This window comes from Lissotriton helveticus, chromosome 5_1 (genome assembly GCF_964261635.1).
Source record: "Lissotriton helveticus chromosome 5_1, aLisHel1.1, whole genome shotgun sequence".
Lineage (NCBI taxonomy): Eukaryota > Metazoa > Chordata > Amphibia > Caudata > Salamandridae > Lissotriton > Lissotriton helveticus.
In genome coordinates this window covers 460,121,620-460,145,492 of record NC_136065.1, presented here as the reverse complement: position 1 = coordinate 460,145,492, position 23,873 = coordinate 460,121,620, and the positions used below count along the sequence as shown (strand labels likewise).

Here is a 23,873-nt window from a genome sequence, read left to right as displayed (position 1 = left end):
CCTCTAATTTGAAAGCACAGCACTATAAGACTATTTTTAATTTGTACTACACGCCTGCCAAGTTGTTCATGTGGGGTAAGAGAGAAAATGATAGGTGTCCCAGGTGTGACCAAGGCCCTGCAGATTTATCCCATATGTTTTATCACTGTCAGAATCTTACTCCAGTTCTTAAGGAAATCGAAAGGTTTTTAATGGGGCTGCTAGAGCAACAGATCACTCTATCCCCTACTACTGTTTTGATTGGCAGGGATGAAAATTTAAAACTAGAGCAAAATGCCGAAGCATTTATTTTTCTATCTATGGCCGTTTTTAGGATTTTAATTTCGGCTGGATGGAAAGACTCTGTAGCTCCCACTTTTCAGATGTGGATAACTAGGCTCCTGGGAACTCATAATATAGAGGAATGTCTGTATGATTTTAAAGGAAAGAGGACGAGAGAATTTGGTAAGGAGATATGGGCTCCTCTTAGAAAATGGAGAGAAGTCAGATAAACAAGAGTGAATGGTTCTATTGGGGATGTAAATTGACTTCATTATGTACTACTGTCTGACCCTTCCTAAAAACACATACTTGGTCTCTTTTTTTGTCTTTTAATATTGCAACTGTAAGATGTGTATATGTATATTAATGTCTGATTTTATCCTGTTGATTAATGTATTCTTTGATACCCGGAATCATCTCAATAAAAAAAACAAAAAAAGAGAATATGAATGGCTCTACATGAAATGTTGTTCTCACCTACGAACAGGATAATTCCTAATGAAAGGTCCCTACTAGATTAAGGGGGTGTTTACCATGGTATTGGACTGTTTTAGAGGTCCCAAGGCCCACAGTTTATAGGCCTCAATTCATAAAAGGATAACCCCTGATTAGAGGATGTAATAGAATGCCTACAGTACCAGGATGAAGAGTATTAGCGAGGGCTAGGCCCAAACCCAGGGATTATCCATATTTCGCCTAGTGTCCTGCTCAGCCTAGGCCTTATGCATGGTTCACCTGTTATTAAATGTTTACTTCTGCTCAGAGAAGTGGTTACTTCCTGGATGAAATGTTGGTGCATAACTAATGAAAAGTTCTATTTCTACTATGGAACTGCTTAATGCTCATTCCTGCTGGGAGTGATTCTTAAAATGATTAATCCTGCACAAGGGGATGTTTATTCTTAATGAAATGTTTTCCCCCGTTTAGTGCCGCATTTACTGTAATCCTACAGTTATTTATTTACATGCTTATTGTTGTGGAACCCTCACTCTTGTTTGGTGAGAAGTGGGTAATATGCCTACAGAACTAATATGATGCAATGTCATTTGGTTGTTTTTGTTATGTATTTCTTACAGGTGCTGATAAGAAGCAAAGCTAAGGTCAGGCCTGTGGTTATCTATATTTAATATCATCTAATATTCAATATTGATCTGATATTTAATATTTATTCATCTGATTATTTATTACAAAATGTTGAAACCTATGTATTCGGAAGGAGAACTAATGAGATATTGATACTGCAATTCTTGATTTCCCTGAATCTGCTCTTTATAAAAGTGATCTAATTTTTATACAAACTAACTGGAGTGGCGTCACTTATTGCGTGCCCATTTTTACAGTCTCAGTGGTTGCGTGTGCTGTATGGTCGCTTTACACATAAGCTTCGGATGCCTACCCGCTCGTGCCATGCTACCCACGGGGAGCTGGTGACCCCAGTTCCAACATATTGGTGTCGAGCGGTGGGATCCAGGACCTGTGACCATGCAGCACCCTCCAGTGAGACAGGGTGCACAGCAATTAGGCTGCACACCTATTGTGTGTGCAAGCCGGAGTAAATGACCCCTCCACTGTCTAGCCTGTAGAGTGTATCAAGACTTGTTTGACCTATTCCTGTCACCCACATCCTGGTATCTTTTCCCAGATTTTTCTGAGTCCCCACCTGGCATAATGGAGTTTTGTCAGGGGATGGGGGTGCCTGTTGGGCGGAGAACCGGAAAGAAGGAACTCCGTACCGCTTTGAGGGCATGGGTAGGAGCCCACCCAGAGGGGAGAGGGGATGGGGAACAGGAGGGGCAGGTCACACCCAGGGAGGCGGGCACACCAGAAGACCCAGGCCTACTCAACATTGTTGTGTCTGTCAATGTGCTACCGGGAAGATGTTCTGGGGCAGGGAGTAGAGTATCTGGGGGGTGTGCGTCGTCGAAGATGCTAGAGCATGAGAGGGAGAGTGAGAGCCTTGCAATGAAAGAGAGGAAGCTGGTGCACAAGCTTCAGCTAACAGAGTTAGAGCTGAAAGCCTTGGAATTATGTGCGCCAGGTACTCCTAATGGTGGCAGCGTACCCGAGGTTCGGGGTTTAGACCAGTCACAGGGTGTAGAACCTGGACTGGGGTTTCAGGTTCAGGAGTTGCCTGACCTGGAGGGTGGGGTACCGGTAACTAAGGACCCTACCGGTGTGACTTCCAGGGGTACCTCTCCGGGTAGGAGGGTGCGGAACCCTGAAAGGGGGTGCGGATGGAGGAAGGATTCTCCTCTGGCACCGGTCCAGCCACAGGGTGCAGATCCTGGATTGGGTGGCCAGGTTCAGGGGTTGCCTGACCTGGCGGGAGGGATCTCTGTAATCAGAGTCCCCCCGGTTGTGACTCCTAGGGGTACTACTCCAGTTGGGAGGGTGCAGAACTCTGAGAGGGGGTGCAGGGAGAGGGAGGACTCGCCCCTGTCACTAGTTCAACCTAAGAGTTTAGACTCTAGGTTGAGAAGAAGAGTGGTCCAAAGGTACCACGGGCCTGGGGCTACTGCCCCCCACTCTGAGAGAGAGCACGTGCCAGAGACTTCTGGATTGTCTGGAGGTCAGTCCTGGCTGCATCCCACTAGGGAACACCAGTGGGGTGGTTTGATTGGTGAAGAACTGGCGGATGCCATTGAAGTAACGGGCCTGCGTCCACCTTTTTCCGCCCCAAGCAGGGAAGCCCATCAAGGTGATGATCAGTCTACCCTGTTTTTTGGCTGGGGGGGAGACGTGTAGGACTTGGCCCTTTCCCCAGAATTTTTCGTTTTTTATTCCTTTAATTTAGGGTGCCCCCCTATTGTAACAAAAGGGTATAGGCCTTGTGTAGTGAAGAAAGCCCTGTGTATGTCAAACTAATGTGAAGGTGCAGGTGCTTTCTTCCCCTAACATGGCTGCCACTGACCCCTGCTACTGCAGCGCGGTCTTTGTGGGCGCATTCTAGTTGCCAGGAGCTGGCTGGAACCCTCAAACAATGTATCAATACTAGCCTGCCAGCCTGCCCATAGCCAGAATGGTGGAACCTCCTAGAACCTCCTGGAACAGGTGAGGTGACACCAACTGCCACTGCCAACTGTCAACTGGCACTAAATAAGGAAAGGGAGGGAAACTTTCCTGTCAGACTGAGGAGCACAGACCTGGGGGAGAACCTACGCAGGAGCTTTAGGCAGTGGGGCCTAGACAGGGACCTATGGCACTGGTAGAGACAGGGCCTAGGTGCTGCCTATCAAGTGTTGAGGTATCTTGAATTTGCCCCCACTGACCTGGCCCGGCGGAAGGGGAACCCCAGGTCTGCTTGAAGGGAACTGGCTGAGGAGACTTGATATCAACCACCAACTTCAACATTCCCCCCCTTCAAGGAACCCGGAAACTGCAATTTACAAGGGCGTAAGAAATATAAAGCGCCAAGAAGAAACCAAATCACCACAGGACTTTTGAGAAATCAACCAGGTATTGGCGCTGTAACACTCCCTGCGCTCCCTGACGCCACCTGGGATCCCTTTTTCTCGATTGCCACTGTTGTGTGAACTGTCCTGTGGAACCTGCTGATCTGACTCCAACTAATATAAACTATCTGCTGGCTAAGCGCTCTTATTCCCTGGCGCTAGCACCCTGCACTACCTGTCCTGAGGAAAGTGCTCCACTGAAGTGAATGCTAAGCGCTATCTCTGCGTAGCGCTGGCCTCCTGAACTGCTAGCCTAACTGAATTGCCTGAGGCTCAAGCACTGTAACTGCCTGCAGAAGCGCTAGAACCCTGAAGCGCTATATCTGCCTGAATTGCTAGCCTGCACTGTCTGAACTGTACTGATGCAAATAATCTACCTGTGAAGCGCTAGCGCTTGGTGCTGAAACTACCAAGCGCTAGCACCCTAGACTACCTGTCCTGCTAGCGCTACCTGAACTGCCTTATTTATGGGAATGGCCCAAGAGAAGCCCTGTGCCTGAGAAGCGCTGGGGCTGTAACTAACCCTGAGTGCCCAGCGCTGTCATTTGTGGATCTGTGGCTGCCAGGAGCGCTATTGTGGAAACTGCCCAATCGCTACTGCTGTCTGAGCGCTAGCTCCCAGAACTGCTGTGTCCCCTGCGAAGCGCTGTACCAGAGAAGCACTATCTCCAGGACTGCCATATTCCCTTCCCCTACAACTGACACCAGAAAACCATTAACCGGCGCTGTTAATGCGAAGCGTTGTGAACCTGAGAGCTCGGCTGCTGTCTGGGGACCCTTGAGGTACTGTGAAGCGCTGTACATCCAGCATCTGTCATTAACTTCAAGCGCTGAATCAGCGAGGCGCTGTGTGCCCAGGACCTGAATTTGCTGCCTGGCGCTGTGTCAGAAGGCTCCCTGAACTGGGGAATAGCCCCATTGGCCCCTTCAAGTACTGGAACTGGGCCAGGGCCCCCCCCAAAAGACACCGTGGGGGCCTCAGCTAATAAAAGTTAACCCCTGCCTGGGGTACAGTTGCATGCCAGTTAGTGTAGGCCTATGCATGTTTATGGCTGAGTAATGCAGCGTTTATTCTCTCATGAAATGTTGAGCCTTTTTATGGGGTACTTACCTAATGGAAAGTTTTATACTCCTGCCCCAGTGTTCTAACTTCTACCTACCAACAGGGATACTCTTGAATACTGAAATGTTTTATCCCTGCGTCAAGAACTGCAGAGCAAGGAATTGGTTAATTGTGCCTGTCTAATGAAAGGTTTTGTTCCAACCTGAGAATTCCTGCTCATGTGCCATTGTCTTACTGGTTCTTAGGCACAGGGTTTAGATATAATTAATGGAAGGTTGATCCCTGCTTGAGGAGAATGTTATTCTGGGTAAATGAAATGTTTAGTCCTACATAAGGGGCTGTTATTTTTAAGCTGCAGGAGCTAGCAAAACCTTATTACAGGCCCTGCCGATTTGAGGAGCTTGCTGCGCAACATTGCTAATGGGGCCTGGGTTCTAATGACCTGTTTATTCCTGATTAAGGAAATGGTTACTTCTGCTAATTGAATGTTTTAACCTTTATTGAAATAAGTTATTGCTATTGAGAATATGAATGGCTCTACATGAAATGTTGTTCTCACCTACGAACAGGATAATTCCTAATGAAAGGTCCCTACTAGATTAAGGGGGTGTTTACCATGGTATTGGACTGTTTTAGAGGTCCCAAGGCCCACAGTTTATAGGCCTCAATTCATAAAAGGATAACCCCTGATTAGAGGATGTAACAGAATGCCTACAGTACCAGGATGAAGAGTATTAGCGAGGGCTAGGCCCAAACCCAGGGTTTATCCATATTTTGCCTTGTGTCCTGCTCAGCCTAGGCCTTATGCATGGTTCACCTGTTATTAAATGTTTACTTCTGCTCAGAGAAGTGGTTACTTCCTGGATGAAATGTTGGTGCATAACTAATGAAAAGTTCTATTTCTACTATGGAACTGCTTAATGCTCATTCCTGCTGGGAGTGATTCTTAAAATGATTAATCCTGCACAAGGGGATGTTTATTCTTAATGAAATGTTTTTCCCCCGTTTAGTGCCGCATTTACTGGAATCCTACAGTTATTTATTTACATGATTATTGTTGTGGAACCCTCAATTTGGTGAGAAGTGGGTAATATGCCTACAGAACTAATATGATGCAATGTCATTTGGTTGCTTTTGTAATGTATTTCTTACAGGTGCTGATAAGAAGCAAAGCTAAGGTCAGGCCTGTGGTTATCTATATTTAATATCATCTAATATTCAATATTGATCTGATATTTAATATTTATTCATCTGATTATTTATTACAAAATGTTGAAACCTATGTATTCTGAAGGAGAACTAATGAGATATTGATACTGCAATTCTTGATTTCCCTGAATCTGCTCTTTATAAAAGTGATCTAATTAGTATACAAAATAACTGGAGTGGAGTCACTTATTGCGTGCCCTTTTTTACAGTCTCCGTGGTTGCGTGTGCTGTATGGTCGCTTTACACATAAGCTTCGGATGCCTACCCGCTCGTGCCATGTTACCCACGGGGAGCTGGTGACCCCAGTTCCAACAAGGTCCATACATGAAGGCCGAAATGCGTTTGTGTATTACACTCTACCGTCGAGTTTAGTTGAACTATTCGCAAGTGCACACAAGGCACTGAGCAGTAAGCGCAAAGAACGGTACTACTTTGAATCACCTATTAATATATCTGACCTTTCCAGGACTGCTAAATAACACCAGTATGCGAAAACAGTAGAGGACATAATGCTATCAGGTCCCAGTACAGAATAAAAAGGACACACAACCTTGTTTAAAGCAATGTTTGTCATTTGTGCTGCCATGAAGTAATAATGATTTACGTCACAGATGTGGTATAAACTGTGCTTTATCACCATAAGATGTTAGTAAGCAGTGAATTTGTAATTTAAATTCATGTACTGAATTTTACTTTTTTCCCACTTTTTCATGTCATTAATATTTGGCATCTGTCTATATGTTTAGCTTAAATGTTAACAGAATGAAGTATTTGTACATATAAATGTTTGTTCTTGTCTGTGCACTATTGGAGAACAACTCTTGAATATGAAGACGCAAAAGTAGTCCTAGTGTAAGAATGTTTATTAAAATGTGCAGGCTGCAAATCATTAATTGGGAAGCGGGGAATCTTGAAAAATAACCTCAACAAAAAAAAAAGGTTGCAAGTAAAAAGAGGGTTATGCAAGAAACCGACTAGGGATAATGCTCAAAACTCTTATATATTAAATCATGTTAATTTATGGTCTGGGAGGCAACCCACTATAGAGACGGTATTGTAAATACGGCGCATCCATGGTAGTGCAAGGGTTTCTCAGGGTGGCGCAGGGAAATTGACACATCTCTACAGATGTGCCACTTTCTTATAAATCTGCCCCAAAATGAGAAGCAATATTAAAATTATATTTTGATTAATGAGTTAGGCAAAATAAAAAGTTTCTTAAACAGAAGGCGAAAGGAATCAGGGTATACAAAGACTAGACGGAAAGAAGAAGGCTATTTCTGAGTTTGGGTGTAAGTAAGGAAAACGTGGGATTGGGAACAGACATAATGAAAGGAAACTAATAAGGAATTGAAAGCTAGATCATGAGAAGGAGTGTATTAGTAGATACGAGTACAGACAAGACCAATCACTCAATTAAACATGGTACGGAGGTAGCAAAAACAGCAATAGTCTAAGCAAGAACCAACATTTCAGTGGTATAGTAACTGAGAACATTGTGGATCTTCAGAATAGTGTAGAGTTGGTTCAGGCAACAGCAAGATACTAAGGGAATATGGTTGTAAAATAAAAGCGAGAAATCGAAAGTGCATGTATGTTGCAGGACAAGCTAAAGTAAAAAAGGGCCAAACATGTAACTAGGAGGAAGCCGGGCAATGCACGAAGTTTCAGAAAAGAACAGAATTTCTATTTGATAAGTGAGATGAAGTGAATATGTCACCAAGGACTAGAAAGCAAACACAAATGTAAGAATGTGTCTATCCCAACATGAAGCCAGAGTTGTACCCCTGACCATCTTATTTGGGACTTTTAATGGCTCCCAGTATTTGAAATTCAGGAGGAAGGCTACATGCTGGATGCAAAACTAGATAGTACAGGCAAAAGATCTGATTGAAGCAGCCATCCTGGAACACCAGCTCATTTGCAGTGCAACCAGCCTTGTTTCCACTTCGGTCTGTTGTTACCTTGGATTCAAATCCCCGGACATATATGGTAAAAAATAAAAACAGAGCAAGTCCTCCATGCCAGATGGCAATTACTAGAAGAGACTAGATAGCTATATTCTGTGGCTGTTTGGGTCCCATAATAACCATAAATATGAAAGTGTAGGCTTACACCAGAGCAAATATTCCTTTTCTGTGTCTACTAGTTTCTGAAGATGTATAAGGACGGAACGTTTTCAGTGTGTTTTGTTCCGACTTCTAATAATGCCATAGGAAACACTGCTTATGCGATTTCAAACTTGATAGCAGGCGAAAATGAAGTGAAGGGGCAACTTATCTTCATAGAACGTGACAAAGCATGCTGCATGAGAAGGGGATTGAGTCTGTATAAAGTTACCTGTTTTGTTCTAGCGCTACACCACCTAGAGCCCTCTTCATCAATGTGCACTTGGGCTAGACAATTTTAATATTAAGATTGTAAAGCCAAATTGCACGTGGATCAGAATGGCAGCTTAGTATATATTAGCATAATGTATTCACCTGACAAAGTGCTCAGCCAGCAAAGGAGCATGGTGATTTACCTGTTGTCTTTGTGCTTGTAGTTTTAAGGCAAATATTATCCTGTACATCATGTATTGATGTTACACTTTTTATGATCACTTGCATGCACCAGAATGTTTTTGTCATTAAGTGGTTCGAGGAGCCTGACACCATAAAGGCAGGGTCACCAGTGTAATATCTTTACATTTATTGTTAGACTCATTGTTTCTGCTGGTGCTGAGAAAGTCTGTTGTGCTGTGCATTTTTGCCTGGGGTCTCCAGGTCTATTTGTGCTACAAGCAAGTGTTTCAGCTAACACTACCCGTCTGCATTTTTAAGTCTGAATGACAGCATGGTGTAGAATGGCATTGAGTGATCTGCAATTGTGGCTTCTATACCTTTTATCCCTAGTGAAATTGAGTCCCCTACAGGACCTTGTAGCAATGCACTCATTTCATTTATTGTTCATTTACATTTTGGGCTCTTACCTTACTGATAGGAAGGGCTACCTCTTGCAGAACCCCAGGAGTTCAGTCATCTTAAACCCTGTTTTGCTATTGTAACATTTTGAGTGGTTTGATTATCTTAGAATGCTTTTAAACATGAATAGTTTCTTAGCTGGTTTTCTCAAGATACATCATTGTCAGAGTGAAGAAACTTGAGAGCTGTGTTTATTCTCAAAACCGCTTCCGGGAGGCTCATCACTTCCTTCAAACTGGCTTTTTGGGCAGGCAGATCCCTGCAGCATTAACTGGTCGAAAGGACTCGTAGTTTGGAACAGCAGCAGTGAAAGCCAGAACAATGGGTGACTGTGGTACATCCTCGCATTTAGTTCCATACAAGAGTTTATAACTTCACCTCCATTACAGTACACGTTGGTGAGCCCATAGTGGAAGTTGTGCTCTTGAGGGACTCTTGTTTGCTTCTCTACTCATGCAATGTGCCAGATCAGTATTCAGCATATTCATAATCCTCCTATGCTCTTTTGGTGCCAGGCTTTAGCAGCATCAGCTCCATTGGAGGCATGTGCCATATGTAAAAGCACTTTTACCACTGTGGATACTAGAGGTTTATTGTAATTTTCGGGTATCCAGTGAGACTGTGCTTGTAAAGAACCCGTTTCAGTTAGTATCAGCATCTTTCCTTGCCAGGAATCAAAGATTTATGTGCGTTGAAACCTTTCCTCAGATGAGGTTGAAGTTTCAAAAGCTTAAACATTTTTTATATGTTTAGCACCATATCTTACATAAAGAAGTAGGAGTGTTATACAGTGAAAAGTATGAGGATTGTAGGTAAAAGTACGCAGGGAGTGCAGAAAAATCAGCCAGCATGTCCGATTCCAAAAGAGGGGCCTTATTCGGTCCAGAAGAGGAATATTTAGCGTTCCTTCAATTTTCCTGTCTTTATAATAGATGGGAACCAGTTTTACGTTCTTAAGGAGTATTTTCCTTACTCTAGAGACTTTTCACAGAAAAAGACCTAGATTATTTTGAATTTCCAATTATTTATGTTTTGGAATGTAAGTGGCTCTTTGCTTGCTTATTGTGATTTTTTATTTGATGTACCAGTATGTAGTTTAAACGAACTACTCTAAATTAGATGCAATGCATCAAATGTTTATTTCTAGTGATAGGCAATAACAATCTGTCGGAATAGAGAACCATGATAGTGTTTCCTCTTCTACAGTTACGTAAGTTCAGTCCACAAATCTATTTCTCTGTCTGAGGCTTTAGACCGCGAAAGACAAAAGAATCGGTTACAAAGGCCAGCTACACAATAGCAAATTGTTTTGTCCCAGCTAACCCTAAATGGTTCTCCCCGATTGGATGGGTGGGATTGCATGAATTAAGGTGACCCACCCCTAATTATTCTGGTCATATGCGGTTGTTGTATTGTTTGTTGCCTGTGTCTGCCATTGTATACAAGCCTTTACCATATATGTAGTTTGCCTCGTCCTGTTCTGGAAAAATCACAGTTCACCCTCATCTGCTGCTAAGCCCATGTTTCCTCTGAATGTATCACAGGAAACAGCTCACACGTTTTGACTTTTTGGGCCTCGGCTATGAGCTGCAGCTGTGGTCCATACAGCTTGGAGTGCTCGATATTCATGCCGCCTGCGTACTTTGATGGCACAAGTGATGATGGAAAGGCAAAAACAAGCTAAAACAATGGCATGGAATGCACCCAGAGACCTTACCAGTGGTTTACATTGACATCTATCAGTTTTGTGCTCTCCTTGTATAATTGTACCTATTGCACCCTTACAAGGGTTTAGTAATGCCCAGTTGTGCAAGGCAAGGAGCAATGCATGGTCAAGCAACTTGACCCATGACTTGTATGAGGGCATGATTCGTGATGTCATTTCTTCCATGCATATTGATTTTTTTTAGCTTTATTTAGGTGTACATCATACTGCAGAAGCGTGATTGGACCATCTGCTGGATTCTTGTGTCCACTGACTTTGGTCCATATGAAGTGCTAGCTCAGACTGCAATGCACAGCCTTGAATCCCACTACATGTAGTTAACACATTTGCAGACCAGAATCAATATTATATTAATGTGCTGAAGCAGATCCATGTTTAGGGAAGACATTCATGTGTAACTACAGCTTGTATCTGAAATTCTTAATTTGAAATGGGCTGCACACTCCTTCCATAATACTGTTATCTCTTCTTCACTACAAAAGATCACCTTCCTTCCTCATTCTAAGTAAGACTTGGGCGTCCTCTGCAGCACAGAACTGTAGATCCATACTCCTAGTTTCACATGGAGATTGGCTATGTAGCTATTTCCTTGCTCATAATGCAAGATGTTTCACCATGCCATGTGACCAACCTGTTGGAAGATGGGCTGGTCAGTGTTCTTACTTGAGATGCCGAATCTGGCAGCCTGTTTTTGAAACAGATATGCTGAAAGTCATGCTCTAGTTTAGGGTCTGATTATAGCTAACTGTGTTTTAACATGCTCCGCCTGCAAATGTACTTGTGTTTCTGATAGCACAAAAGCAGTAGTAGTTAAAGAAATGGAATTGTCCCCACAAAGGGGTTGTAGAATAATTTGTGATAACAACTGCTGTATTTTTCAGGTCATGCAGTACCTCTCTGATGCACATCAACAAAATAATTGATCAACTGGCACCACAGGCAGCCACCAGCAAGGAAATTCACAGAAAGCTCGACTCCGTGAAGCGACAAAAGCACAATAAGGTGATTTGGATGTGGGAAGCTTATCTTCAAATATGTCTGAACTAACACCTGATGGGAGGCCATACGATATCCATCTTCTGTGTACCGGGACAAATTAGTAATACTCTTGGCTTCCTGTTTTTGTACAGAAAATCATATTACCCAAGCTTCCAGCACGTCTCAGGGCAGTAATGGGTTACTTGTATTTGTAAAGTAGAATCCGATCACTAGACTTCCATGTCTACACAGGCGGGTATAAATAGTTCAAAATTAATGCTGAGAGAAGTGCAGTGGTTTCTAGCCAGGGACTGTTAAAGCTCTTGATGTTGATCCCATGTATTCCCTTTCAGTTGTGTAAATTGAAACCTGTTTCCTCTTTAGATTCTATACTTCTGTGAAGGGAACAGTTTTTTGTGTTGTCAAAGACCAAATTGTTGGTGTTGTGATATTGCTTTTTAACTACAGCATATTTGAAGCACGGTGGGCTATTCAGTACAATTTCTGTGGCTTTTAAGATTGGCTTTGTCACCAGGTAAGGCACTAGAGGAGACAACACTTCCTATAAATATAGCAGATCACTGAGAAAGCATCATGAAATTTAGTGTATAGCTTGGCTAGTTGTGGGAGGTACGGTATTTATGTATAAAAATGTTATGTTTTAGTGGTACAGTTATGCCCTTCCATTGTGAATACGTTTTAGCAGTATCCTGTATTTATTAAACTGTGTTACGTCCAAACACACTTGTCAATCGGTAGTAGGTTTGCATATTTTGTAGTTTGTCATTTAAAAAAAAATATATTTTTCTTTTGTGTTTTTTAACGAAAAACAAAACAACAAACAAAGCATGAGTACACCATACATAAGGAATGTCAATCCACCACATTCTTGTAGGGCAGTTAGAAGAGCACATTGTCTTTCGCAAGTTAGTCTGTATCTGGGCTTGAATGACCAGGGCACAGATAATCAAAGGTTCACAGTGACAGTGCGCTTGGCAACCAACAGCAGGAACACACAGTACATCGTTCAAGGTTTTTCTCCCGACCATTCTAAAATTAATCCTCATCCTTCTTCTTCTCCCCCCACGTCCAACCCATAGTAGTCTAGCCACGGTGCCCAAATATTTCGAAATTTCCGAGGGCAACCCCATGCCCTGTATGTCACCTGTTCTGCCACCATGTACCATGTACAGGCCCAGGCCTGCCCTCCATTTCTGAAGTGTAGGTAGTTGCTTGGCCCCCACTACTTAGCAATATCTCGTTTGGCTCCCACCAACCCGAAGTTGGATAATATGAGTTTGTGTCTCGGGATGTCCACCTCAGTAGGGATTCCCAGGAGGAGAAACTTTGGCTCCAATGCCAATTGGATTCCCAATACGTTACTCAGCTCCCTCACAATCCGTCCCCTATAAGTTTAGATGGCATTACATTCCTAAAGGGTATGTATAAATGATCCACATTCCGTTTGGCACCGAAGACAATCTGGACTCGTCACTCTCCCTATTTTATGCAATCGCGCTCTGTCAAAATAAGTGCGGTGTAGAATTTTATATTGGATGAGACGCAACCTCAATTTGATTGCTACCTCACGTGGGTGCATAAGCGCTGCCTCCCAGTCGATATTGTCCAATTCCCCTACAGTCCGTTCCCATTTGGTACGAAGGGGACCCAATTTATCTGGCATATTATTGAGCATTATTTTGTAGGTGAATGAAATGGCCTTGGCTGGGATCTCCTCTTGCAGGAGTTGACCCTCTATCAGGGCGTATTCCGGTATCGTCTCCCCATCTAGTCCCTCAGCAGCCGATGGATGCTTCAACCGGAGGTATGCATATGCTTGAGTGTTATGCAGTTGGTATCGGACTTGGAGTGTGCTGAAAGAGGCCAACAACCCTTTCTCCAGAATGTCCCCTATTTTAGAAACACCAATCAAATCCCAGCGCTTAAAGCCCCGCAATTTCCCAATCTCGGTCAATCTAGTTCCCACCAAAAGTGGGGTCTCTCTGGTTGCTTTCCAGTCCCACTTCATTTGCTGCTCAGCTCTTTTTCATGCCTCTAGCGACCTCTGGGTCCCTTGTAATAACCAACTTCGTCCCTTCCCTCTGTAGATATAGTGTAGGTGGGTGCGTTCACTAAATTGCAGCCTTTCCAGCCTATGTCGGATGATTCCCAGGTGCGTGAGTAGTTAGTCATTCTTATGTCTTGCATGCATTTTCTGTCGCACACTTCCACGTGAAGTATTAAGGATGTAACTAAGTACTGCTGTCTTCGGCAGTGTGGCCCTGCAAACCACGAGTAAAGCAGTAAATCAGCCGTAACAGCATTCAAAACCTTTTCCCTGAGATAGTTTCTTGGATTCTGGGTTTAAAATAATCATCAATAGTGGAAAATGCTGAGAGAAGTCAAGCCTCTCAAACATTGGCTCCTTTGTTACATGTGCAAATGCAGCTACAATTGTATTTTGAATCTCAGTTTTTAAGGACTAGGTAATTTCTCTAAAGATTTTTGTGGGTTTGTAAGGTTCTTAAAATGTTCCGATTTTGTTATCTTGTATTAAACTAGATGTCCTGGCACTTGGTTTTAGGGATGAAATGGATGGTGAAAGTATAAGTTGTCATATGGTTTCTGAAAATTGCGTTCTTCTCTGTCATCAATCAATAAATCAATCAACATTTATATAGTGCAGCACTGGCACACCTCGGGGTATATGTGTGCTGAGAGTGCTGTGTCTCTGTCGAAAAGTTAGGTCTTGAGTTTCTTTCTGAAGTCCTCTAGGGAGGGTGTGGTTCGGATGTGGATGGGCAGGTCATTCCAAGTTTTGGTGGCAATGTGGGAGAAGAAGCAGGCCACACTGCGCCGGATGCAGGGTCTGTGTCCGAGGGTGAGTGAGCAGGAGCGCAAGTGTCTTGTGGGCAGATGGAAGTTTAGTCGATGGTTGATGCAAGGCTGTCCTTGATTATGTAGAGCTTTGTAGGTGTGCGTGACGATCTTGAACTGGCATCTCTTCTGAATGGGAAGCCAGTGAAGGTTTCTGAAGTGGAGGTGATGTGGGTCTGTTTGGAGAGGTCCAGGATGAGTCTGGCTGCAGTGTCCTGTGTGGTCTGGAGAACTTGTATGTAGATGCCCTCCTCGGGGTATAGTATTCGATGTGGCTCACCAAATTCATGTTCTGGACTAACATCTTAATGTCCTCCGCTGAGCTAAGAATGTTCTGCAGCCTAATAGGGATAGGAGATAATTATATCCTGAGGATATTGCTCTGGTAATCTGCCACTCATTCGCTAATTAATTTTCAGTATGGTACCTTCAGGATGGTTTTCTACAAGGCAAGTACACCCTAGGAATGTACACAACCTGGATTCAGGTGTGGTACACAATGACTTCATTTAACAGAGACCCAGCATTCTTCCCACCCCAGGGATGCATTTATTCTGTCAAGTCAAATGTCACTTGTCACCAGTTACATATGCATAAAGCTGTCTTCTTGACATACACACACACACATGGAATCATGTTAAAGATTCTGACAACAGATCTCAAAGTAACCACACAGATGATGAATCGAACTCGGCAAGAGAGAGACGAAGCAGACTGATTATGCTGCAGAGCGTTTCTTTAATTCATAACTAGGCATCTGAAAGAAACAGGTTAGTATTAGATTCCTTACCTTAGAATATCCCCAGGCGTCAGTCTGGATCCGGAAACTTTTGCGTAGCAGTACCCCTGCGCGTCGGTAGGCGTCGTCTGCAGGCGTCCCCTGCGGCTCCGCGTCGTCGGCGTCGTGCGCCGTGATGACGTCGCTGGAGTATATAGACGCCGCCTCCGCGCGCTGACGTCAGTTCTTCTTTTTTCCGCGCCAGTTAGCGCAGATCCGAAGAGCAGTACTCCGGTCTTTTGACCAAGTTTTTTGTTAACTGATTGATCTTTACGGTGCCGGTAGGATGCCCGGTTTCAAGAGTTGTGACGAGTGCGACCGCCTGATGTCGGTCACCGACCACCATCGACTCTGCCTCCGGTGTCTGGGCGCGGACCACGACGTGGAGTCCTGCGTCGACTGTCGGGCCTTGACTGGAAAAGCTAGGCGGGAGCGGTCCCGCAAGCTTCTCGAGCTCCGGTTGTCGGCCCCGCGTCGAGAGCGGTCCCGGTCCGGTCGGAGGTCGAGGGAGCGGTCGAGGGAGCGGTCGCGGAGCCGCCATGGGCGCTCCGGGAGTCGCCACCATTCCTCCGGCTCGTCAGGTAAGCACAAGAAGTCGGGGCGTCGCCATCGCACCCCCGACTCCCCCCGACGCCCGCGTGCTGCGGCCGGGGGCTCGGGTGACCCCACCCCCGCGGTCCCGCATGGGTCGCCGACGCCGTCTACCCCACACCTGTCGGTCCCTGGGGAAGGCGCGTCGCGTGAGGAGATCGAGGCCTTCCTCATTGCTATGAGGGCGAGGTCTTCTCCGGCGGGGCCTTCGGCGCCTGCGGGCCCGTCGGTCCCGTCTGGGGGCCCGAGCGGTTCGGGTGCTCCTGCCCCGGCGCCGCCGGTGGCTCCGGCCCCGGCGCCGCTGGTTCCCTCTGGTTCGTCGCCGGCTGGTCTCCCGGCCTCTCCGGCGTCGGTTCCTGTGGGCCAACCCGTGGTACCGCCCCCGCGTGGTGCAGCGACTCCGCCGTCGGCTCCGGCCGGCGTCGGGTCCCCGGCACCGACGCCGCGCGGCGCCACCCCCCTTTCCTCCCCGACTCCGGACTCGGAGCCGGACCGGCGTCGGCCGACGCCGGATCCGACGCCGATGGGGCCCGTTGACCCCGATGTCTATATCGTCGACCCAGAATATGGGTATGACGAGGAGGAGTATGGAGAGGGTTGGGAGGGGTCTGAGGACCCTCTATCCCGTGCCTGCCAGTACGATGTGGACTGGGTAGGTGATCTGGGTGATGCCAGTGGCCTGGACGAGTCGCCCAACCCTGGGTTTGTCTCTCCGTCCCCTGTGGCGTCCGAGGCGGGTGCTGCCTATTCGGTGGTCCTGATGAGGGCTGCCAAGGCCTTACACCTTGAGCTCCCCGTCGCGAAGGTCAAACCGAATATCCTGACGGAAGTTTTTAAACCGCAGTCATGCCCCCAGGAGCCTCTGCTGCCGTTTAATGAGGCCCTGACGGATGTCCTTCTGGGCACCTGGTCCAGGCCCGCTTCTGGTGCGCCGGTTGACCGGAACGTTGCCAGGCGTCACCGTCCCTGCTCGGACGACCCTGCCTTCCTGTCCACCCATCCCTCCCCGGAGAGTCTGGTGATCCAGGCCTCCACTTCACAGTCCGCATTTCCGTCGGCTCCGCCCGACCGGGAATCAAAGAGGTACGACCAATTTGGAAAAAAAGTGTTTTCCTCTTTGAGCGCTGGACTGCGGTCTTGTAACACCGCGTGCCTCTTGGGCCGCTACACCCACTCCCTGTGGGATACGGTCGAGGAGTGTTTGCCGCAATGCCCCCAGGAAGTGCGGGACAAGCTCACCCGGGCCTTGGTTGAAGGCCGGGATGCGGCGCGGTACTCGATCCGTTGTGGTCTGGACACCACGGACTCACTGGGACGGGCCATGTCCACTACGGTGGCGATTCGTCGCCATGCCTGGCTGAGATCTGCCAACTTCTCACCAGACGTCCAAAATACACTTATGGACATGCCATTTGATGTCAGTCGCCTATTTGGTGACAAAGCGGACCACGCGCTGGAGCGCTTCAAGGACTCCCGGGTCACGGCCAAGTCCTTGGGTCTCTCGACCCAGCGCCAGCAGACGGGTTCGTTTCGGCCCTTTCGTGGCCAAGGGAGAGGAGGTCCCACACGTGCTGCCAGCCACGCGGCGCAGAGCGCTCCCCAGCGCGGTGGCGCCCGTGGTTTCCGCCGTGGTGGCGGTAGAGGCCAGCGTCGTGGTCAGTCCACGCCTCCCTCCGCTGCGGCATCCAAGCCTTCCTAGTCCGAGCTTTCGGGCTCACGTGACGCCAGTGGGTGGCAGGGTTCGCCATCACCACTCCCGCTGGCGCGCGATAACATCGGACAGGTGGGTGCTGCAGCTTGTCCGAAGGGGCTATGCCCTCCCCTTCGAGTCCACTCCTCCAGCCATGCCACCGCAGAACCACCGTGTGTCGGGGGACCACTTGACACTTCTGCAGGAGGAAGTTACGGCCCTCTTGGCCAAGGGGGCCATCGAGCGCGTTCCTGGGCCGGAAGTAGGGTGTGGTTGCTACTCCCACTACTTTCTGGTACCCAAGAAGGACAAGGGAGGCCTGCGTCCTATCTTGGATCTACGGAACGTCAACGGCTTCCTCCGGAAGGAGAAGTTCAAGATGTTGACTTTGGCTCAGGTCTTGGCTGCTCTAGACCCACAAGACTGGATGGTAGCGTTGGACTTGCAGGATGCGTACTTTCACATCCCCGTCCTGCCGGCCCACCGGCGTTACCTGCGGTTCACGGTAGGCCACGAGCACTTTCAGTTTATCGTGCTCCCATTCGGCCTTACCAGCGCCCCACGGGTGTTCACGAAAGTGATGGCGGTGGTCGCAGCTCATCTGCGCCGGTTAGGGGTTTCAGTCTTCCCCTACCTCGACGACTGGCTGTTGAAGGCGGGCTCGCCCCAGACAGTCGTCCACCACCTTCAGATGACGGCAGACCTCCTGCACGAGCTGGGGTTTTCCATCAATGTGCCGAAATCACACCTGTGTCCCTCTCAAAAGCTCCTTTTCATCGGAGCGGTTCTCGACTCGGCGCAGTTTCGGGTTTATCCTCCGGAACGGCGGGTCCGGGATATTCAGGCTCTGATTCCCATCTTTCAGCCGTTATCCCGGGTTTCGGTCAGGTTGACGCTGCGGCTTCTGGGGCTGATGGCCTCCTGCATCCTTCTGGTGCATCACGCCAGATGGCGGATGCGGGCTCTGCAGTGGGACCTGAAGTTTCAGTGGGCCCAGCATCAGGGCAACCTATCCGACCATGTCCTGATCTCGGAGGGCACTGCGAGAAAGTTGCAGTGGTGGCTTACGGACCGCGATTGGGTCAGGGGCAGATCCCTCTCCCTTCCCCAACCGGAGCACGTGGTTGTGACGGACGCGTCCCTCCAAGGCTGGGGTGGCCACTTGGGAGAGGCGGAGATCAGAGGCCTCTGGTCTCCGGCGGAGTCCCGGCTCCATATCAACATGTTGGAGCTGCGGGCGATTCGCCTAGCACTGAAGGCATTCCTCCCCTTTGTCAACGGGAGTGTAGTGCAGGTGTTCACGGACAACACCACCGCCATGTGGTACTGCAACAAACAGGGCGGTGTGGGGTCGTGGACCCTTTGCCAAGAGGCTCTGCGCCTCTGGCAATGGCTGGAACGTCAGGGCGTGACTCTGACGGTTCAACACCTGGCAGGTTCTCTGAACGTCAGGGCGGACGAACTCAGCCGTCGGTGCTCGGTGGATCACGAATGGCGTCTGAACTCGGATGTGGCGAGAGGCCTCTTTCAGCAATGGGGAGAGCCTTGGTTAGATCTATTCGCCACAGAAGAGAACGCGCAATGTCATCAGTTCTGCGCGTTGGAGTTTCCAAGACGGCACTCGCTCGGCGACGCCTTTCGGCGCGAGTGGAGTTGCGGTCTGTTGTACGCCTTTCCGCCTATACCACTTCTGCCCAGAGTGCTGAAGAAGATCAGGCGCGACCGGGCCCAAGTTATCCTTGTGGCTCCGGACTGGGCTCGAAGGTACTGGTATCCCGAGCTACTCAGCATGACAGTCGGTCCCTCGATCCGCCTGCCCCTTCAGGAGGACCTTCTGTCGCAGCAGCAGGGGACGGTCCTCCACCCGAACCTGTCCAGTCTCCACCTCCATGCGTGGAGATTGAGCGGCGACAGTTGAGGCCATTTGACTTGCCTCCTGAAGTCTGTGATGTCATTCTGGCAGCCAGGCGTCCCTCCACAAAGTCGGTATACGCCTGCCGGTGGAACAGATTTGTGGCATGGTGCACAGCAAAGGCTGTGGATCCCCTTTCTGCCCCTCTGTCTGAGGTTCTCCTCTTCCTCCTTTCCCTTGCCCAGCAGGGCTCTGCTCTGGGCACTATCAAGGGCTATCTTTCTGCCCTTTCCGCCTTCTTGAGGCTACCTGATCAGCCATCTTTGTTCAAGTCCCCTATTGTGTTAAGATTCTTAAAGGGCATCACGCACATGTATCCTCCAACTCCGTTCGTGATGCCTCAGTGGGACTTGAACCTGGTTTTGACTTTCCTGATGTGCGCTCCCTTTGAGCCCCTTCATTCCTGTCCTCTCCGTCTTCTCACCTTAAAGACGGCCTTCCTGGTAGCCATCACCTCTGCCAGGAGAGTGAGTGAGCTCCAGGCTCTTTCTATTCAACCTCCTTTCTTGTCTGTTCATCCTGATAAGGTGGTTCTTCGGACTAGACCTTCTTTCCTGCCCAAGGTAGTCTCTGCTTTTCACATTGGGCAGTCCATCACCTTGCCCTCCTTCTTCCCGCCTCCGCATCCTTCAAAGGATGAAGAGCGGCTCCATCGTCTGGACCCAAAACGTGCGCTTTCATTCTATATGGATCGCACACGCCAGTTCCGGGTGGATGACCAACTGTTTGTTGGCTACGTGGGTGAGAAGAAGGGAAGGGCGGTACAGAAACGGACCATCTCTCGGTGGGTCGTCCTGTGCATCAAAGCATGCTACTCTTTGGCTCGGAAGGAGCCTCCTGTTGGGCTGAGGGCCCATTCCACTCGGGCCACGGCGGCTACTACTGCCCTGGGCCGGGGAGTCCCTTTGCAGGACATTTGCCAGGCGGCCACGTGGGCCTCGCTGCACACCTTTGCGAGGCACTACTGCCTGGACAGTCAAGTCCGGAGGGATGGCTTCTTTGGCCGTTCGGTCCTCCAGGACTTTCTGGTGTAGGTTGTATTGGTTCGCAGACCCACCACCGGGGTTGGTATTGCTGGGGTATCTATTCTAAGGTAAGGAATCTAATACTAACCTGTTTCTTTCAGATGAACAAGTTACTTACCTTCGGTAACGATATATCTGTAAGAAACGGTAGTTAGTATTAGATTCCTTACCGCCCCGCCCATCCTCCCCGTTCTGCGAACTGATACCTAGGGTTAAGGACATCCCTTTCAGGGCCCTAGTTTCAAATGGCACCAGTGTTGGTTCTCACATGGCTCTGCGTGTTCTGGCGCGGAAAAGCTGTGTGCAAAGAACTGACGTCAGCGCGCGGAGGCGGCGTCTATATACTCCAGCGACGTCATCACGGCGCACGACGCCGACGACGCGGAGCCGCAGGGGACGCCTGCAGACGACGCCTACCGACGCGCAGGGGTACTGCTACGCAAAAGTTTCCGGATCCAGACTGACGCCTGGGGATATTCTAAGGTAAGGAATCTAATACTAACTACCGTTTCTTACAGATATATCGTTACCGAAGGTAAGTAACTTGTTCTTTAGTTTCACACTGTGATGTATAACGTCGGTCATGTTGCAAAGTAAAATCACTGTTAATACTCTTAACACGCACAACACATAAAACCTCTTCTGTTGTGCTTGATAATTCTACTTTCTCAGCCATGGTCTCAAACTTTGACTACTGTAGTGCTCCGATGACCCAAGCTTGTACCAAATGCACTCTGATTACTCGGTTATACTTTCCACCCTGCACATTTCTTTCTAGATCAGAGGGCTGAAAATGTCCATGACTCCATCCAGAGCACACTTTAGACCTTAAACACTTGAATACTTTTTTTTTAAACTGTTAAACCTATTCTGTCCAATTTGGCAGCTAGTAAGCATGTAACAAAGCCAGTCCAAACATTAGCAAAGACGTTACAAGTTCTGCTTCATGTTTCATAAAATGCCCGACCTGGTTTGCTGAAGGAACATTATACAGTTACGTATTTGCTTCACTAGGTGGAAGTTATTAGTGTAGCTTTCATGAAATGAACTGCTCAGCAGGAAGTGCAAATTCCTCACACTCTATCAAATATTCTCACACTGTTGAAGAAGAGCTTTTATTGAAATGCATGCATTGTTCCTATATGGACTGTTTTCTGTTATAAAAAGAAATGCTTGGCCATCTTGCTGTCTTAGCCATACCACCAAATAACCCTTTAGGTTTGAGAGTTGCTATAGATGGAAGAATGGTAGCAGCATCCTTGTGTCACATATTAATACCCACACAATACAGGTGTGGATAGAGGTTGCCAAGTCTCTGTTTCACTTCCCAGCCGCCTCCTCTGCGTCTTTGTGCCTCCATGGGGTGTGACATGTTTCATTGAGCACTTCCCCACTCTGCCTCCAGCTCCAGCTTTACATTCATCTTCTTGTTACCCCACTTGTACCTTCCCTATGTCATGATGTGCCTTGTGTTGCAGAAGCTTGCATTGATGATGTCATGCTGTTCCTGTTGTGTAATGGAGGAAAGATTGAGATTCTGATTCTATGGTATGACTGCCCCATGAGAGACTGCACCTTGCAATGTATTTGCCCATATAGTATCTGATCTGTGTCCAAGGAAAGTTAGAACTGCTGATACCCTTGCTTGATTTGTTCTGTGAGGGAGTGACGTTTTAACTGAATATGCTGATGGTGATCTGTGCCTTTTCTGGAGAGAGGGAAGAACGGATGCTTTCACTGCTTACGATATGCTGTATCAATTCTGTGAGAACGATAGATTGAGGATCATTCCCGCATGCTGGACTCCATGTGGGAAGTTGTTTAAGGCACGGAATCCTACAATGATGATTCTCTTTTGGTACTTGTTCTCTGTCCCTTATTAGAGTTTGAAGAAAGAATTGTATTTATACATAGACCAACGTTATTGTCATTGCTAAATCTTGTGTTAATGGATAGTGTCGATAGGCTACCTCTGTATGTATTTTCCATATATACACATTTTATTGGCTTTGTTTGAATTTCTCTGCATCTTTATATTTTAATCTTTACCCAGAGAATTCTGAAAGATAACTTTTGCTTGTGAGTTTGCTGTAAGGCTACATGTTTCCAGCCCTCTGTCTGGTAGCAGCAGAACATCACTTTCTTTCTATCTACCCCTCTTTCTGGTCTGCCATTTCTTCCCACAGGTTTTATACAAATAGTGGGGACAGTTGACATTGAGGATAACTAGGTTTTCTCACAGCTAGGCCTTCCTCAAATTCCTCCCTGCATACAGCACATGTTGTTTCGATGTCTGGCTTATCCTTTGCCCTTCTTACTTCTATCTTGTCACTTTGTGTTGCTTCTGCATTTGAATACCTGTGAACTCTAGCATGCTGCTATTGCAAATCTTCTTGCTAGTCCTCAAGTCTTTGTCCTTTCTACCCCGTTGCTTGCTGATCTTATTTCCCTTGCACCCCTCCCAACCTTGACCGCACCCACTTCTGCCCTGTTGTGTCCACCGTTCCATAGCTCAAGCTTTCCATTGCTTTTCACCCTTCTTTTCTCCATTTGTTCTGTTTTCATGCCTCTGCTCACTTGTGAAATTCTTAATCACAGACTAAGCCCCTCTCATGCCTTTGTCAATTAGAGTGCTTTATGGTAGATTTTTTATGTTCATACTTCACTTTTAAGGAGCACTGTAGGATGACTGATGTTGCTTCTGTAACAGCTGACCATTGAAACTTTGTGTTTTTCTTATTTTGGAGTCAGTCTTGGATATTTTAGTATCAATTTGCATTGTATTTTTTCTGTGCAACAATTGTCTTGTTTCTTTAATAATGTTCTTTTATGCTTTTTATTCTTTACTTTAAAGGAGCAACAGCTCAAGAAGATCAAAGCTAAGCAACGACGTCTGCAAACCATCCTGGGTGAGGCTGACCCTGGTAGTTTGCCCGAGGACCTGGAGGATGAAATTGAGATTGAGGGTGAAGGTAAGTTATAGATGGTAGCTAAGCAGGTATAACACTCGCTCTGCACAATAGCCACATAATGAGTGCTCAAGTGCTAGTAGGAAGGAAGGATCACGGCTTCTTTGGGGAGGGTTCAGGGGTTCGGATGAATAAGAAAAAGGATGGCATCAGCTCTAGAGTCAGTGAGCAAGTGACAACGAGAATGCAATATTGAAACCTCCATGTTTCAGCTAGCTGGTGACACCATATGGATCAATGGCCAATGAATCTAGCATTCTAATCCTCCTTGACATGTCAAGGGCTTTTAACTTAGCAGACTATTTTCACCCTAAGTCTACCTTAACCGGTCAACTGCTAATGACATTAACTACTTGAGATCTTGCCTTGACCAGTCCAG

At 47.2% G+C, this 23,873-nt stretch overlaps 1 protein-coding gene across 8 annotated transcripts in view; it reads left to right on the top strand.

Moving 5' to 3' along the window:
- The window catches only part of ERCC6 (ERCC excision repair 6, chromatin remodeling factor), a 251,290-nt gene that overhangs the window by 28,513 nt on the left and 198,904 nt on the right, over window positions 1-23,873 (top strand). For 2 of the 8 annotated variants that reach the window (XM_078642710.1, XM_078642717.1), the window contains 2 exons: window positions 11,556-11,676; window positions 23,380-23,497. In XM_078642710.1, the coding sequence (XP_078498836.1) occupies window positions 11,556-11,676; window positions 23,380-23,497 (239 nt within the window). Of the gene's footprint in view, window positions 1-1,337; window positions 1,362-3,265; window positions 3,313-3,351; window positions 3,718-4,535; window positions 5,955-6,226; window positions 6,410-11,555; window positions 11,677-23,379; window positions 23,498-23,873 lie in introns of those variants that run through there. The other 6 variants (XM_078642716.1, XM_078642713.1, XM_078642712.1 and 3 more) reach the window with 6 other exon arrangements.